Source organism: Protopterus annectens, chromosome 10.part0, assembly GCF_019279795.1.
Source record: "Protopterus annectens isolate FY-2018-M chromosome 10.part0, PAN1.0, whole genome shotgun sequence".
NCBI classification, from domain to species: Eukaryota; Metazoa; Chordata; order Ceratodontiformes; family Protopteridae; genus Protopterus; species Protopterus annectens.
This window is the reverse complement of record NC_056744.1, coordinates 295962698-295979618: the sequence shown is the minus strand read 5'-3', so window position 1 is coordinate 295979618 and position 16921 is coordinate 295962698. Positions and strand designations below refer to the sequence as shown.

At 42.4% G+C, this 16921-nt stretch overlaps 1 protein-coding gene across 2 annotated transcripts in view; it reads right to left on the bottom strand.

Moving 5' to 3' along the window:
• Positions 1-16921, bottom strand: part of LOC122813052 (cholesterol transporter ABCA5-like) — a 2390735-nt gene that overhangs the window by 2029561 nt on the left and 344253 nt on the right. For both annotated transcript variants that reach the window (XM_044085171.1, XM_044085172.1), the window contains exon 4: positions 12927-13088. In XM_044085171.1, coding sequence (XP_043941106.1) covers positions 12927-13088 — 162 coding nt within the window. The remainder of the gene's footprint in view (positions 1-12926; positions 13089-16921) is intronic.

Here is a 16921-nt window from a genome sequence, read left to right as displayed (position 1 = left end):
CTGTTTAGCTTATATTTCTGTTATAACATCATACATTATCTTTCCCCACTTCATTTTGAGTGAGTGATTTATAAAGTCATGTACTAATATAGAAAGTCCCAATATCACTTTTTCTTATTTATTGCATTTCATTAGTGATAATGGACCGTTTGGTGGAAATTGACTTGAAACAGCCTTAATATGCCATTTAATATATTATTACAGTGTTTGTGTTTCTAATCAGAAATTGTATTTTCTGATTTTAGTACAGCATTTATTTAATTTTACAATAACATTTAACAAGCTCGTCTCTTAATGGTTCTATTATATATATATATATATATATATATATATATATATATATATATATATATATATATGTATGTATATGTATATTTATCATCAACAACATCTACATAACATTCTTGGTGAGGGTTATAAGGCTACAAATTCTCACGCAAACCCTCCCTCACTCTTCCACTGTTATTTTCCATTTCCCTTTGCCTGCCCTGCTTTTGTAGACCAGCAGAAAAGGTTTGACTGGCCATACTTCATCATTCATAGCTTGCTGATGCCATTTCCCAATGCTCCTTCCCCTTCCTTCATCCAGCTTCCTGCTGGCAAAATTGTCAGTACCATGTTTAACTTCTGTCAAGGCTGCTTCTGGATCCAGTAATGTTAACTCTGGATGGAAAAAATACTCCAAATACGGTATGGTATACTTTTATCTCAGGTTTATGTTTCTGCACAGTCTTATTTGCAACATTAACTTACTTCTTTTCTGCCAGGTACACAGGGAATAGACTAACACCTTTTTGCACTGACCATCAAGGTTTTTCCCCTTGTCTAAGATACACTCACTGTTCCAACTGATACATCTGTGCTTTAACAAATATGGACCTCGGGAAGCACATTATTAGTCCAGCAGACAGGTAGGCCCTATGTGCGCTACTTAACTGCCCAGTTAAGTTGTACTAGCAAAATGACCTTTGCAGGCTTTGCCTTTGACACCCTCAGGAATATTCAGAAATCTCAAATTTTCATGTCCCTCTATTTTCTAATTCTAACAGCTTTTCCTCATCTCCTCCTGCTTTTCCTTAACAATTCCTTGTCTTAAAAGAAATTTGCATTTGCCAACGCAGCTGGACTATCCTGGGAAACAAATATACAGAAATAAATACACAAATAAAATAAATGCAACTCCTTGTTTATCTATAAAACTAGTAGTTCTGGAACAATGTACGATCAAAAGCACCCAACTCTTGATAGTAGTGTAAAACTCAACATCTAAAGGACAATTTGTGTATTTCACATGTGTTAAAGAGAAACTGCAGATCATATGAGGTGAAAATGCAACAAAGATTTAGAGAAAACCTCTGAGGAAAAAGATGGTTTCTTGATACTCAAAACTTCAGGAAGCAAAATTATTAATTAGCACCCAGATAGTCATGAATCAAAATCAATTAAAATATGGCATCAAAAAAGAAAACAGGTAAACAGTACACAAATTATGTACCTCACACAATAAAAAAGTAGTTATGTACTCACCATAACGTTCCATCGGTGTTGTCCATTTTCATTCTTCCTCAACTAATTGGTTCGGATCTGACTCAGACATCTACAGATTCTAGGATCTGAATCTCAAGCTCCTCCCCCTCCTATAAAACCCATGACCATCACAACACCTCTTTGCTGCTATAAAGTACAGTTTTGTACCTACCATAAATGTAGATGATCGAAGATCCACATTGCTGCAGTCCTTACACTTGGGCAGTCCGCTGTCCTCGGTCGGCCCGAATATCAAAGTATAAGGCTGACGTCGGTCAAGGCGCATTTGACTGACATCAGGACGTCAGGGTACAAATGCGCATGACCGACGTCATATCCTCAGTCTTTTCTTGCCCCAGATGTCAGAAGACCCTAAAAATAAAGGTCAAAACCAAAAGACAGCAAACAACCAACCCACCACCCTTGCACTAACTATATGTACAATATATACAAAATACACAATATGTACAACCCAACCCACACAACCACCTCTAACTACAGAGGGAAGGAGGGAGGGTAAATTGGACTGCAGCAATGTGGATCTTGAACATCTACATTTATGGTAGGTACAAAACTGTACTATGTTCTTCATCTCACATTGCTGCAGTCCTTACACTTGGGTAGAATCCCAAAGCAGAGGTAAGGGAGGATGGCTAACTACAAGGAAGCAGGAGCTGCCAAGATGCCCTGCAAAACAGCAGTGGCAAAACCAGCCCTGGATTTAGAGTAAAGTGGCAGGTGATAATGCCTAGAGAAAGTATGCACTGAACTCCAAGTATCTGCCTCCAAAATATCCTTGGTTGCCACTCCCCTCAAAAAAGCTGTTGAAGTGGCAGTAGCCCTAGTGGAATGAGGCCTAATCCCAGCTGGAATCTCCTTGCCATGATGGGAATAACAGAAAGCAATGCAAAACCCAATCCACTTATAAATAGTTTGTTTTGACACAGGCTTGCCCTGAGAACTCAAAGCAAAAGAAACAAACAACTGCTGAGACTGCCTTATCCCTTTAGTTCTGTCCAAATAATATCGCAACTGCCTGTGTACATCTAAAGTGTGCAAAATCTTTTCCCCTTTATTTTGGGGATTTGCATAAAAAGTAGGCAAATGAATAGTCTGGTTTAAAGCCACACTAGAAACCACCTTAGGCATAAAGGAAGGATTAGTACGTAATGATACCCTATCCTTATGGAAAATCAAGAAAGGCTCAACCGCCATAAGGGCCTGCAATTCAGAAACCCTTCTTGCAGAGGTAATTGCCAACAAAAAAGCAGTCTTCCATGACAAATATTTCAACTCAGAAGTAGCTGCAGGCTCAAAAGGTTGTAGAGTGAGTTTCTCCAACACAAAATTGAGATCCCAAGCAGGAGTAGGAGCTCTTAGGGGGTCTTATATTCTTTGCCCCTCTAAGAAATTGCTTGAACAAAGGATGAGAAAACAATGGTGGGTCACAATCATAGTGAGCCGAAATTGCTGCAGCATGAACCTTAATAGAAGAGAAAGACAAACCTTTGTCCAGTAACTCAGTAAGATATTGAAGAGCCACACTCAAATTAGGCTCAGAAACATCAAAATCTTTTGCTGCACTCCAAAATAAAAATCTCTTCCATTTATCTGCGTACACTTTCCTTGTACTAGGCCTTCTAGCTTCCAAAATCACATTCAAAACTTGTTGTGGAAGTTGAGACCCTCTATGGTTCAAAACAGAATATGCCAGGCTGTTAGGTGAAGAGAGTGAAGTTTGACATTGAGCAAATGGCTGTCCTCCTGTGACAACAGGTGTGGAATCGAAGGCAAAGGCCATGGAGGCTTCCATACCAGACTTCTCAGTAATGGGTACCAGTGCTGTCGAGGCCAATCTGGAGCTATTAAAATCATCCTTGGCTTGTCCTGTCTGACCTTTAGAAGTACCTTTGGGAGGAGAGGCAGAGGTGGAAAGGCATACACATGAAGATTGCTCCAATTGAAAGAAAGAGCATCCACTTTCCAAGCTGTGGGATGAAACCTTTTGTGCAAAACTTTGGCAGCTGATGGTTTAGTGGAGAAGCGAACAGATCTATGTCTGGAGTTCCCCATGACACTGTCAATTTCTGAAACACATGAGGATCCAATTTCCACTCGTGGGGATCCATAATTAGACTGCTCAACACATCTGCTAAGGAGTTCTGTGCTCCTGGCAGAAACCTTGCCTGAAGATTGAGTTGTAAACTGAGAGCAGTCTCCCACAAAATCATTGCTTGCCTGCATAGAGGATAAGAATCGTTCCCCTTGCTTGTTGATGTACCACATGACAGTTGTGTTGTCTGTTAGAATCAACACCTGCCCTGGAAGAAGTAAATCCTTGAAAGCTATTAATGCAAACTGGACTGCTAATATCTCCTTTAGATTGATATGTAGATGTTGTAGTCTGGCAGGCCACTTGTCTTGTATCCACTTTCCATTTAGATGAGCTCCCCAAGCTTTGTCCGAGGCATCTGTCGTTAAAATCTGACTCGCCTCTGGCCGGGTCACAGAGAGTCCCTTGTTTAGGTGACATTCCTGAGCCCACCACAAAAATTCCTTTTAAATGCAAGGTATTATTTGAATGACAGTGTCTAGATCCTGGCAGTGCTGTGTCCATACATTTTTGAGATACCATTGTAGCTTCCTCATATGCAGTTTGGCATTGGGAAGCACCAGAATACAAGATGCCATGAACCCTAAGGCTTGAAGGACTGTCCTTGCAGTCAGCCCGGACTGATGAGATAGCTGATGGAAGTAAAGGGATAGACTCTTTTGTTTGTCCGGGGTTAAAAGGCCATCTGGGATGCTGTATTCAGTCTCACACCCAGAAAGCACATGTCTTGAGAGGGTACTAGACTGGACTTTATTTCGATCACAGAATACCCTAGGCATCTTAGCACTGCTATCACATATTCCAAATGACGAAGAAGCTCTTCCCTTCCTTGAGCCAGAATCAGGCAGTCGTCCAAATAAGGATAGATCTGTATTCCTTTCAGCCTGAAGAAAGCTATCACTGGAGCCAGAACTTTGTGAACACTCTGGGCAGTAGATAAGCCAAAGGGCAATGCAGAGAACTGATAGTGAAAAGTCCCAGCTCGAAAACGCAGATACTTCCTGCAACTTAGTCTGATAGGAACATGAAGGTAAGCCTCCTTGAGATCCAAAGTTACCATCCATTGATCTTTGCCCAGCAGAGGCAAAAGCTGTTGTAACGTCAACATTTTGAACTTGGGAATGTCCAGATAAGTGTTGAGGATAGATAGATCCAAAATTGGTCTCCACGTGTTCCCCTTCTTTGGTACTAGGAACAGGCGAGAATAAAATCCTAGGCCCACTTCTAGCATAGGGACCGGCTGTATGGCCCCTAGTTGAAGTAACAGAGAAATTTGCTTGTGAGCCTCTATTCTTTGTTGAGGAGGAACGTCTGGCATGCCTCTGAAAGGAGGCAAGGTATGGAAATAAAACCTGTAACCTTGGTGTATGATATCCAATACCCATTTGTCTTGGGTAATTAAACTCCAATTTTCTTTGAAAAGTGCCAACCTTCCTCCCAAAGGTGCCGCCAGACGAGAAGGCTCTGGCAGCTGAAAAGGTAGGTCATTGGGTCTGTTTACGAAAGGACTGACCCCTGCCCTCACCTGAAGACTGTGCAGGAGAACTCCCTGTTCTAGGCCTGAAAGAGCCCTGAGCTCTGCCCCTACCACGTCTAGATCTACCCCTAGACTGGGAATCATAAGAAGGATACGTCCACCCTTTAGCAGGCCAATTTCTGCTAAACTTTGGAGGCTGAACCTGCAAAAAATCTTTAACAGTCTGCATAGACTTAGCTTTGTCTTCCATTTTCTTTAAAACTGCCTCAACAGGAGGACCAAACAACACGTCAGATTGTAAAGGAGCATCTAAAATCCTTGTTTTAACATGTTCAGACAAATTTTGATCCCTTAGCCAGGCGTGCCTGCGAAGAACTGACCCAGTGGCAGCCACCCTAGACGAGGCCTGTACAGCATCAAAACCACATTGCAAAGAATGCTTACCCACCTGTTCAGAAACATGTACTAAATCTTGCAACTCTTTACAATCAATACCTACTGCCAGAGCATCAACCTTAGACTTTAATTGTGAAAGGAGATAGTTTTGGTATTTTAACATGTGAAACTGGCAATTCAAAGCCCTCATAGCAAGAGTGGAAGAAGTATAAACTTTCTTTCCCCATCTATCCAAGGCCCTAGCCTCCTTGTCTGCAGGAACCGGATTCTTAACAACAGAAGCCTTAACACCTTTAGGCCCCTGGCTAACAGTTTCTGGGTCTGCCCTAGGACTCTTAAAAGATACTTATGAGCTTCAGGCACCCTGTAATACCTATCCGCTTAACAGGAGCAGGAGGCAAAGAATCAGGATTAAGAGAAGCCTCTGTAAAACATCTTCCACTACATCCAAAACAGGAGGTATAGCCAAAGGCCTATGCTGGGGTAAAACAAAATTCCCTAAACCTTTTCCTGGAATCAGAGAAGTCCTGACCTTCCCACTTAAAATGCTCCCTCATGGAATGAAGAGTTTCTGAAAAAGAAAAATCCTCAGGAGGAGAAGCAGAAGGAGTAGAATCATCCACATCAGAATCAGAATAAGGAGAGTACTCCTGCAAGTCTTCAGCCGAAGACTCAGACACATCTGAAGCCTGCTCAAAACCACCCAGCTCAGGCTCCACCCTAGGCCTCTTATCAGGAGGGGGCATAGAACCCCTAATCAAAGTAATCAAATCTTCTGCCATTTTAAGCATATGCTTCTTGGGCACAGTACCTGAAGAGCTAGGGGTAACACCAACTGAAGCTAAACCTGGCCTGCCCCTGGGAGAAGCCTTAGAAACAGAAGGAGAGGGCCTAGCCACCCTAGGAAGGGAGGGGAGTATAGTAACCTGAGAAGCCCCCTCAGCTTGACTTGCCTCCTGAGAGGCCATATCTTGCAATACTAAAGTCTCACCCTGGGAACACAAAGAAACCTCCGGTGGAGCCACCGGCTCCACCGACACCTCTAAAGAACCGGCGTCCGGTACAGACAGTTCTTCCAGCCTAGTCTTAACTGCTTTGTCCTTGCGCTTCTTCGAAGAAGCGGGCGTCGGAGCATCCGACGGCATTTTATAATTGCACCGCTTCCCAAAGACTAACCTTGCACAATCCAACCTCCTCTTTATAGTGCGTTTATTAAATCTAGCACAAGAGCGACAGCCAACAACGTCGTGCTCAGGCCCTAAGCAAGGAATACACAAAGTATGATAATCTCTATGCGGTATCTGTTTCCCACAAGAAATGCAATTATTGACTTTTTCTGACATCCGGTAAATCACTGAGGCAAGAAAAACTAAAATATTCCCAACGGGTACTTAGCCAACTTTGAACTCGGTCTGAAACTTCGAAATCGAAAAATCTCAGAACGCCAACCGGCACTTGCAATGCTGCTTCTGCATCGGACCATGCGGCAAAAAAGACTGAGGATATGACGTCGGTCATGCGCATTTGTACCCTGACGTCCTGATGTCAGTCAAATGCGCCTTGACCGACGTCAGCCTTATACTTTGATATTCGGGCCGACCGAGGACAGCGGACTGCCCAAGTGTAAGGACTGCAGCAATGTGAGATGAAGAACATCATACATTATACTAATATACCAAGATACCGACGTGAGAGGAAAGTAAAAGATGAAAGATCAGGATCTCCAACAGGAACTATGGTTCCTGACCACTCTTCCGTTAGGTCTCTCCTAGGGTTAAGGACAGGGAGAAGGTGGAAGGGAAGTGGAGGAAGAATGAAAATGGACAACACAAATGGAACATTACGGTGAGTACATAACTTTATCGGATGTCATTTTCATTTGTTACTCAATGAATGGGACAGAGTCCTGAGCTACAGTAACCTTGGGTGACCCTTATGGGAAGGATGTTCCAGAGCACTGTGGAACCAAAGGCAGCTCAATTCCTGAAAATGATGTCCAATTTATAATGCGGAATAAAAGGTATGAGTATTTGACCAACATGCAGCTCCACAAATATCAAAAGAGGCTCTTGCCCAAAAGGCTGCCAGGGTAGACACTGACCTGGTTGAATATGCCTTCAATTGTTTAGGTAATGCAATACCTTTCAAGGCAGACATAGGAACTGCAATCCGCGATTCATTTAGCCAGGGTAGTTTTAGTAACTGATTTTTTCCATTCTTGTGTTAGAAAAGGTAGAAAACAATAGTTCGATTTTCTGAATGCTTCGTTCTGTCCACGTAAAAAAGCAACTGTTTATGTACATCAAAATGATGAAGGGTGTATTCTCCTTTATTTTAAATTTAGGGAAAGAAAATGGCAAATCGATGAAAACCATATGAATCAGGTCAAAGGCTACCTTTGGTAAAAAAAAAAGTATGTGTGTGTAAAGTAAATATATCTTTGTGAAAAATCAAATAAGGTGGTTTGGAAGACCATGCTTGGAGTTATGATACCAGTCTAGCAGAAGTTATAGCTACAAAAAAAAAAAGTTTTCCATGAAAGAAACTTGAGATCCACCTTAGCTGATGGTTCAAAAGGGGAGTGTATTAAGGCTTGTAAAACCATGTTGAGGTCCCAAGGTGGAGTGGGGTCCTTTATTCGAGGTCTAAGAAATAAAAGTACTCCTAAGAAATGTCTAGAACTGATGGAATTGGAGCCCTGAAGGGATCCAAATGTTTCTGATGCACCCAACTAGCGCATCTTTTCCATTTACTCTCGTCTAGCCATCATCACAACTGAAGAAATCATACAGTCAACTTGAGGCCTACAATATCCAGGTGAATCTGTCGATGTGTGAGATAGGTCTCGACTGAGATCCAGCATCCAAGTGGGATGTAATGAGTGAGACAAATGTAAGGGAAACCATACCTGTCAAGGCCAAAAGGGAGCAATGAGGATCATTCTGCTCTTCAACTGAAGTGCTTTCTGAAGAAATTTGGGGATGAGAGGCAGAAAAAAGTAAGCATAAAGATGACTGGAGGATCAAACATGGACTAGAGTATCTCTCGGCGAGTTTCCCTGAGTAGGGATAAGGGCAAAGAACCTGCTGCATTTGTTACTTATGAGGGATGCAAACAGGTCACAGCAAGGTTGGCCTAACTTGTAGATCATGATGTTTGCAACTGACTGAAAGACCACTCATGAGGCATGAGGATAGGTCTGCTGAGCCTGTCTGCTAGAATGTTGGACCTTGCCAGTATGCACGACGTTCCTACTAGAAAGTGGTTGGAAGAGATCGCTCATTGCCAAACCCTCACTGCTTCTCGACAAAGGTGGTAGGATCTGGTTCCCCCCCTGTTTGATGATGTCCCAGATTACTAACATTGTCCATTTGTATTACAATATTCTCTACAGGTTGAAAGCTCTGAGATGCCTGCAAAACTAGAAGCACTGATCTCATCTCTAGTACACTGATATGCAGACTGGTCTCTTGCAGTGACCATGTGTCTCGAACAGGCCGTCCACATTAATGTCCCCTCTAACCCAACTCGGAGGCTTCCGCGGTCAATATGTATCTGTGGGAGGAAGGATAAATGGACGACCTAGCTCAATCCCCTCAGTTGGCCGACCAAAAAAAATAATTTCTGCACACTCAGACAATTTAATGGAGTGACTAAAGGTATAGCAATGAAATGACCCCCTGCACTGCTAGAGTCCACTGGAGAACTCATGTGTAAGCAAGCAGTGGGAATAAAAGTTAGGGGCATCCATCGAACTTAATGCCTTGAGGATCCACCTTGTCAGGGGTGCTGGAATAGAAAGAACTTCAGTGACCTGCATCCTCAATGCCAGAATTCTGTTCTGTGTCCAAGTGAGCCCATATGAAGTCTATTACTTGACTGGTTGAAGATGAGATTTGTACATGCTGATGGTGATCTCTAGCAAGAGTGCCAGGTGAAATAAATACTCTCTGGCTTTTATTAGACATGTCTGGCTGGTACAGTAAGAAGCCAGTCATCCAAATAGAAAAATACTCTGAATTCAAGCAGTCTCAAGTGAGCTGCTACCATTGCCATGCATTTGGTGAACACCCTGGGGGCTGTGGTGAGACAAAAGTCCAGGACTCTGAACTGGTAATGACTGGTTCCCAGCAGGAAGCTCAGGATACCTTTGAGAGTACCTGTTCAAGATGTGTATTATCACATCAAAACGGATATCACTTGAGCACAGCCAGTCATCCTTCTGAAGGGCAGAATGGACTGGACCATGACCATCTGGAATTTGGAGTTGGTTCAGATAACTTAGATCCAAAATTGGTCTCAGGTCCCCTGTCTTTTTTGGCACTAAAAAGCCTGACTAAATTCCAGATTTTATTTTGGTCTGGTGGGACCACCTGTGTGACTTGTCTAGCAACTTTGCAACTTCATGAGCTGCTAGCTCCCTCTGACTGGGTGGAACATTGGGGAAATGTTTCTTTGGTTTTACTGGAATTTGTAAAAAGGAATGAAATATCCTCTGGATATGATCCTTTACACCCAAAAAAGCATTAGTGATGCCTAGCCAGGCATCTTGGTACAAGGATAAGCACCCCTCCCCCACTGTCTCCAAAGAGGTACAGTCAGGCAACCCTTTCAGGAACGCTGGAAGGACCTGTCCGAGAAAGAATCTACAGATCCTTGATTCTACAGATCACCTCTGCTATGCAGGCGACCAAGTTTCCTTGTGACTGCTGGAAAGGACCTTGAGACTTTTTGAACCAAATTTTCTTACCACCACACTGGTTTCTAGAAAAGGGTTTCTGAGGTAGAAAAGCAAATTCCAATGGCAGACAAGATATTTCTGCCCTGCTCACTATGGGACAGAGTCTCTTTCACTGCTGGGCCATACAAGGATGATCCATTAAAGGAAGCATTGATGAATGACACCTTGAAGGACACCACGAAATCACATAACCACATCCAGGCATGTCTCCTTATGGCTATACCTGAACTGACCGACCCATGAGGTACCTTCTGCGACAAACAAGGTTAACCTCATGGATGCTTTTAGGGTGGCCATTAGTGAGGAAAGGGATTTCTGTTTCTCTGCAAACATGCATCCTGGAACATATCCAAGTTCCTCTGTAATCTGGTGAAATTGGCCAGGTAGGTTCAGTGGTTGCAATGCGAAAGTCACTGACAAACACTTCCCAAATCTGTTCACAAAGCCCTAGACTCACTGTTAGGGGAATAGAAAGTGGAGCTCTGTCCTGCAAACTCCTTCCTCGTGGCTGCCACAACAACCACAGCATCTACAGGAATCCCTTTTGTTCAGCACTTAGTATTTTATCCAGGCATTTTGGGATAGACTCCACACAGTCCGGCTCCTTCCATACCTTGAGGGAGACGAGCTCCATAAGCTCATCTGCGGGGGGGAGGTTACCCAAGATGTAGACAGGTCAGTCCCAAAGGCTTCCAAAAACATCAATTCCTCCTGGGAAGCGGTTTGGGCAGACCAAACACCTTTATGACAAAGGATCTCTAGAATGTCTCAAAATGAGACGGCTTCTGGTGGAGATCTAGGGAGACCCTTACCCCTCAAAGTCCGTGTCTTCTGTGAGGGATTCCTGTGCGGAATCAAGGTGCCTCCTCTTGCATGTTTTCTTACAAGGAACCTTCTCAGTGGGATGTTCCTTGGAGGTATTAGAAGAGAAGGGGAGCTCCACAGACAACTATTTTGAAGCTCTTCTGGCTGGCTGTACCTGAGGTGTAGTACTAAAAGGCTCGAAACACAGGATCCACAGAAGGAACAGGGTACGGATCTAAAGATGGGAGAGTGGGACACTACTCTTGGTTGACAGAAAACCCTCTCCACCACCTCAAAAGCAGAGGGACTTGGAGCGACCAAGGGCAAACCTCTGGAGCAGAGAGACACAGAGCAGACAAGCCCAGAGTCTATCGATCACCTGCGCCAAGGGAGGAGTCAGAGCAGAGCTATCAAGCACCAAGGCTTTGAGAGGAAGCAATAGCTCTAAAAACTCTGGAGTCAAATAAAACCCCTCGTATTAGATGCCAACACTTTGGGTCATGGGTCAGGGAAGTAGAACCATCATGCTCCAACACAAACTGAACAGACTGGGCCAGGGAAGTAGTCAAAGTCAAAAGGAGAACAATCAGATCTGATGCATCAACAAGCAGAACCACTGAATCCATGGGCTCCAAAATGTGTGGTAGGACTGGAGGAGTAATAATGGGAAGAAAAGCCAGCTGACTGCTCATGGATCCAGTGGGTGATGGAATTGGCAAAACCTTCATCTGGATCTGTGTTCCGAGGAATTTCATCAGCCTATCCACCCCCACTTCAGAAAGACTACGCGAGGACCTAACGGAAGTGGATGTGGAGGGTGGCCTAGAGACTTCAAAGCAGATGTCCCCCATTTTACAAGAAACTCTTAGAGACACTGGTTCTGGGAAAACCTGGGAACAGAGAGCAGTAGACTGTTTTGGATCAAAAGCCTTCAGATGCATCAATTTTGGAACCATTTTTGGAGGTTCTCAGGAAGATGTCTGTGGAGGCGTCCAGGCAAGAGAGTGCTTACAGTGCTCCCTGGGCTCCTTCGATTTCTAAGATGGATGGGGACGGTTGAGTCCCTGATGAAGTACCCGAACAGGAAGTTGAAGCAGGGAGGTGACCTTTTAAAATAAGCTTGTTCCTCAAATCACTGATAGCTCTTGCTTTGAAGGCTGCATAAATAGCAGAGGAAGTATCCAACTTTGCTGGCCATAAACAATAAAAGCACTCCCTATCAGCATCAGACTTGGGAATCTTATGCCCACAGGAAGTGCACTTCTTAAATCCAGTAAGTTTATCAGCCATATCAGAAAAAGGGACCTGCTTAAAATACAAGATAAAAAACAAGACTTTTTTTTTAAAATAGAAGGGGAGAAAAGGACTACCAACAATGGTAGTTAAGAAACATACCTGCAGGTATAAGGGAAAGAAAGAACAAACTACCAATGATAGTATATTAAAGAATTACCAAAAAATATATCAATACGAGGGTAATGAGGGAATATATATAGCTAAATAGAAAGGAGATATTTTAGCATTACGTAGCAAAAAACACACTCTAACCGAAAGGAGCTTGAGAAATCACAATCCCAACCATCTTGAAGAGCAGCAAATGAGATCTGAGGTACTGTGATGGTCAGGGGAATTATGGGTATGGGAGGAACTCTAGATTTAGATTTTAGAACCTGTAGAAAGTAGCAGTGTCAGATCTGATGGCCGGATCCAAACCCGTTGGTTGAGGAATGAATGAAAATGCCATTTTATTCAGATAAAACTGTTATAACTTTATGTAAATTCATTGACAAAATAATGAATATGATTTTAGTCATTCAAATGGATCATACAAAATAGGACACTGTTAAAGGAAATATAATTTCTAGTACCTCTTGTTTCCAGCACGTCCAATGGTAAGGGAACATCTTCATGATGAAACCGAATTTGGTAAGACATAGAACTGTTAAAGACAACTCCAACAAACGATTCCGGATACAAAAAACTTGCATTGAGTAGAGCATCCTCATCAGCAAACCCTTCTGTATCCACAACTAGAATACAACAGGGAATGATTATCAGAAGTGCATACTACTGCTGCCAAAGGTCAAGAAAAATGTAAAGCTACCCGATATTCAATCCAGTCAAAACAGAAACACTGCTATTTGATGGAAAATGTTAGAGTTTTGAAACAACAAAGACAAAGAAACAACATATTTCAATTACTGATACAAATTAGGTGCTTATAGCAGCAAACATCTTACACCTTAGATCAAAGACTGATCCACCTAGAGTAGCTTCGCATGTAGACTGCCAAGCCTATCACACACGTGAATGCGCACTTACACACACGCATATTATACATTACAAATTTTATATACATTACAAATTTTATACACACATATATATATATATGTATATATATATATGTATATATATATATATATATATATATATATATATATATAAGATTGCGAGAAACATCTATGACTACATTATGAAAGGCTGAAAACTCAAGAGAACCACAAACACTGAGTGCCTCAATGAATCACAAAACATTAAATACTTCTCTCTCGCATCCTGCATCAGTAAACTACAGCTACAAAACAAGATTAAATGCCTTGGTAGAAATACTGTTAAGGAAAGTGTTTCTAGTAACAATGTGTAGATTTAGGGTTGGAGCAGAGGTGACATTAGGGTTACAGTTAGAGTTGGCACACGTGACTAAGATGGGGCAGGGAACTTCACCACCCGCCCACTTTATTCATGTGTGGTAATCTTAAACCTGCCTCAGCAACTAAACTAAAATCAGATTCCCCCTTGCTTATGTACCACATCATTGCTGTACTGTCTGTAACTACTTCAAGAGGTCATGGGGACCACAGAAAGTAGAGAGCTTTATTAAGAGCTAGCATCTCATGTCTATGAGTTTTGGTCAGCCTTTCTTGTCCCAAAGACCTTGCACTTTATCCCCCTTGACACTGCTCCTGAGGAAAAGTTTGAGGGGTCTGTTGTGACTGACTGCTTTGGACCAGGAGGGAAGAAAGAGACCTGGATTCGGGGATATTGGAGATCTCCACCAAGTGATATATTTTTTCACAAGTCTCAGAACTGAATTTAAAAAGATAATGGATGTTGGTGCTGGGATCAGAGAGACTTCACGTATCTTTCTCATATGGAGTCTTACAAAATGTAAGAGACTTGTGGATGCCATGAGACCCCAGAATCCTAAGGCAGTCCCTCACAGTGACAAAAGTCTTTCCTGTGGAAGAAATGTTTTTTGTACAGAGAAGTCAAGCAGACACCCCAAAAATCAGAATCCTGCGTGATTTTTCTTTTAAAAAACACTTTAGAATTTCAAGAAAATATTCAAAACAGTGTACAAGATCTTGTACCAAAGTGAAAAATTCTGGATACACTGAAAAACACTCTGAGAAGATAAGTTGTACAAATAGGTCTTTAGCATAAAGTATGGAAAAATGTGGATACCCTGTAGCCTGCAATGGGTATGGACAGGAGCTCGTCACTGAACACTTATGGAGCAGTGGAGAGCCCTAATGGTAAGGCAGATAACATAGTATGACACAAACAAAACCTTAAAACACCTGGAATCTGGATAAAAAGAAATGTGATGACATTCATCTTTTAAATCTAAGGTTACTAAAAACTCAAGTGAGTAAGAGGGGATAACAGGTTGTCACGTGAAATAACTTTGGATTTGGGCACTAAATTAAACTGATTCAGGAAAGAAAGATATAGAACTAGTCGACAGGCATTTTCTTTTAGCATTTAAAACATTCTTGAATAAAAAGAAGTTATGTTCTTATAACATTCCATCTGTGTTGTTGATCTTCATTCATTCTTTACTGACTGATGTCTGTTCCGTCCTTGGAACATAGTTGGCCTTTATAACAAGCTCACACCAGCCAAAAACTCTCAAGCAAAGCTTACCCATAGTGGCCCTCTCCCTGTTACCTCAGATCAAGTTTGCCCGGAAGAGAGAAAGTGGAGGCTTTTTCTGAGCAAGTTCCCTAATCTGGGATATGGACCAAAGCTGTACCTCCAGGAGTCTTTCTGAAGAAGGAGGGTGGGATGTAATGAATGAATGAAGATCAATAACACAGATGGAACATTATGGTAAGAACATAACTTCTTTATCTGATAGAGTTAATCTTCATTCATTCCATACTGATGGGACAGAGTCCCAACCTACTTTATGCCTTGGGAGGCCCTATGGAAGAGTATTCCTGAGCACTACTGAACTGAAAGATGCTCTCCCCCCTGGAAACCAAATCCAATTTGTAATGAGTGATAAAGGTATGAGGAGTAGTCCATGCAGCTGCAGCAAAAATCATCCATGGAAGCTCTTGAATGAAAGGCAACAGATGTTACCATTGATGTGGTTGAATTTGCCTTGACATTAGTTGGTAGAGGAATTTTATTATGTTGATAGATGAAGCATGTACAATTTCAACCATTTACATAAAGTTATTTTAGAAACAAGTTTTCCCAAGTGTGGTCCTGAACAGGATATGAATAACTGGTCAGATTTCATAATGATTTGGTTCTGTCCAAGTAGAACCACAATTGTTTATGTACATCCAGTAAATGCAAGTAGTACTCTCTTTTATTAGAAAAACTGGGAAAGACCTGCAGGTCAATTGGTTGATTAATAGTCAAATCTGAAATAACTTTGGGTAAAAAGAAGGGATTAGTCCAGAGTGAAATACTCTTTATGAAAGACCATGTAGGGATGTTTTATGCACAAGGACTGAAGCTCAGATATTCGCCTTGCTAAGGTAATAGCTACCAAGAAGAGATTGAGGATAAAAATTTTACATCGCAAGTGGCAGCAGGTTCGAAAGGGGATCGGGTCAAGGATTGTAGAACTAATATCATATTCCAAGGTTCGACTGGCTCTTTGAAGGCAAGTCTAATGTGCGAGACATCTTAAAAAGGTTTTACAGAAGCGATGAGCAATTAAAGCAAAAGTCTAAGAAGTCATTTTGGAAATTGGAAATAGCAGCCAGATGTACTTGAATAGTGGAGGCTACCACTCCCAAATGTAGAAGGTGTGACAAATTGTCAAATATAGCACTAACTGAAGTGGAGATGGGGTCTAGCCCCTTCTGTTGAGACCAAATGGTGAATCTCTTCCACTTGTTTGAAGCCAAAAGAATGTTACGTACAGGGGAGGACAGATTATTCTGCCTGGTGATTACTGGAAGTGGAGGAACCAAGCTGTCAGCTTGAGACTTGATATGTTAGAGTATACCAATCCTGTGGGTGCAACAGTAATTCTGGAGTTGAATCCAGAATCCACAGTTTGTGTACGAATGTGAGGCTACAGGAAGGGAAACCAAACTCGTCAAAAACAGGGCAATGAGAATTACTCTGCTTCTCAACCGAAAAGCTTACTTTAGGAATTGTGGGATCAGAGGCAGGGGAGGAAAGGCATAAAGAAGTCCTGTGGGCCAATCGTGGACTAGAGCATCCCTCAGGGATTTCCCCTGAGGGGGAATTGGGGCAAAGTAGCTGCTGCACTTGTGGATTGCAGGGGGAGGCGAACAGATCGCAGCACGGCTGGCCCCAGTGACTGAAGATCTCTGCCGCTATTACAGGCTTGAGGGACCACTCATAAGGCAGCAGGATGCATCTGCTCAGCTAGTCTGGAAGACCATTGCCAAATTCTCATGGCTTCTCAACACAATGGGCAGGATTTGGTCCCTCCTTGTTTGTTGACATTCCAGACTATGACCATGTTGTCAGACTGTACAGCAATTGTTCCTAAAGGAAGGGCAGATTGGAATGCTTGTAATGCTAGAAGCATTGCTCTCCATTCTAGAACATCGATATGTAGGTTGGCCTCCACGGGAGACCAAGCGCC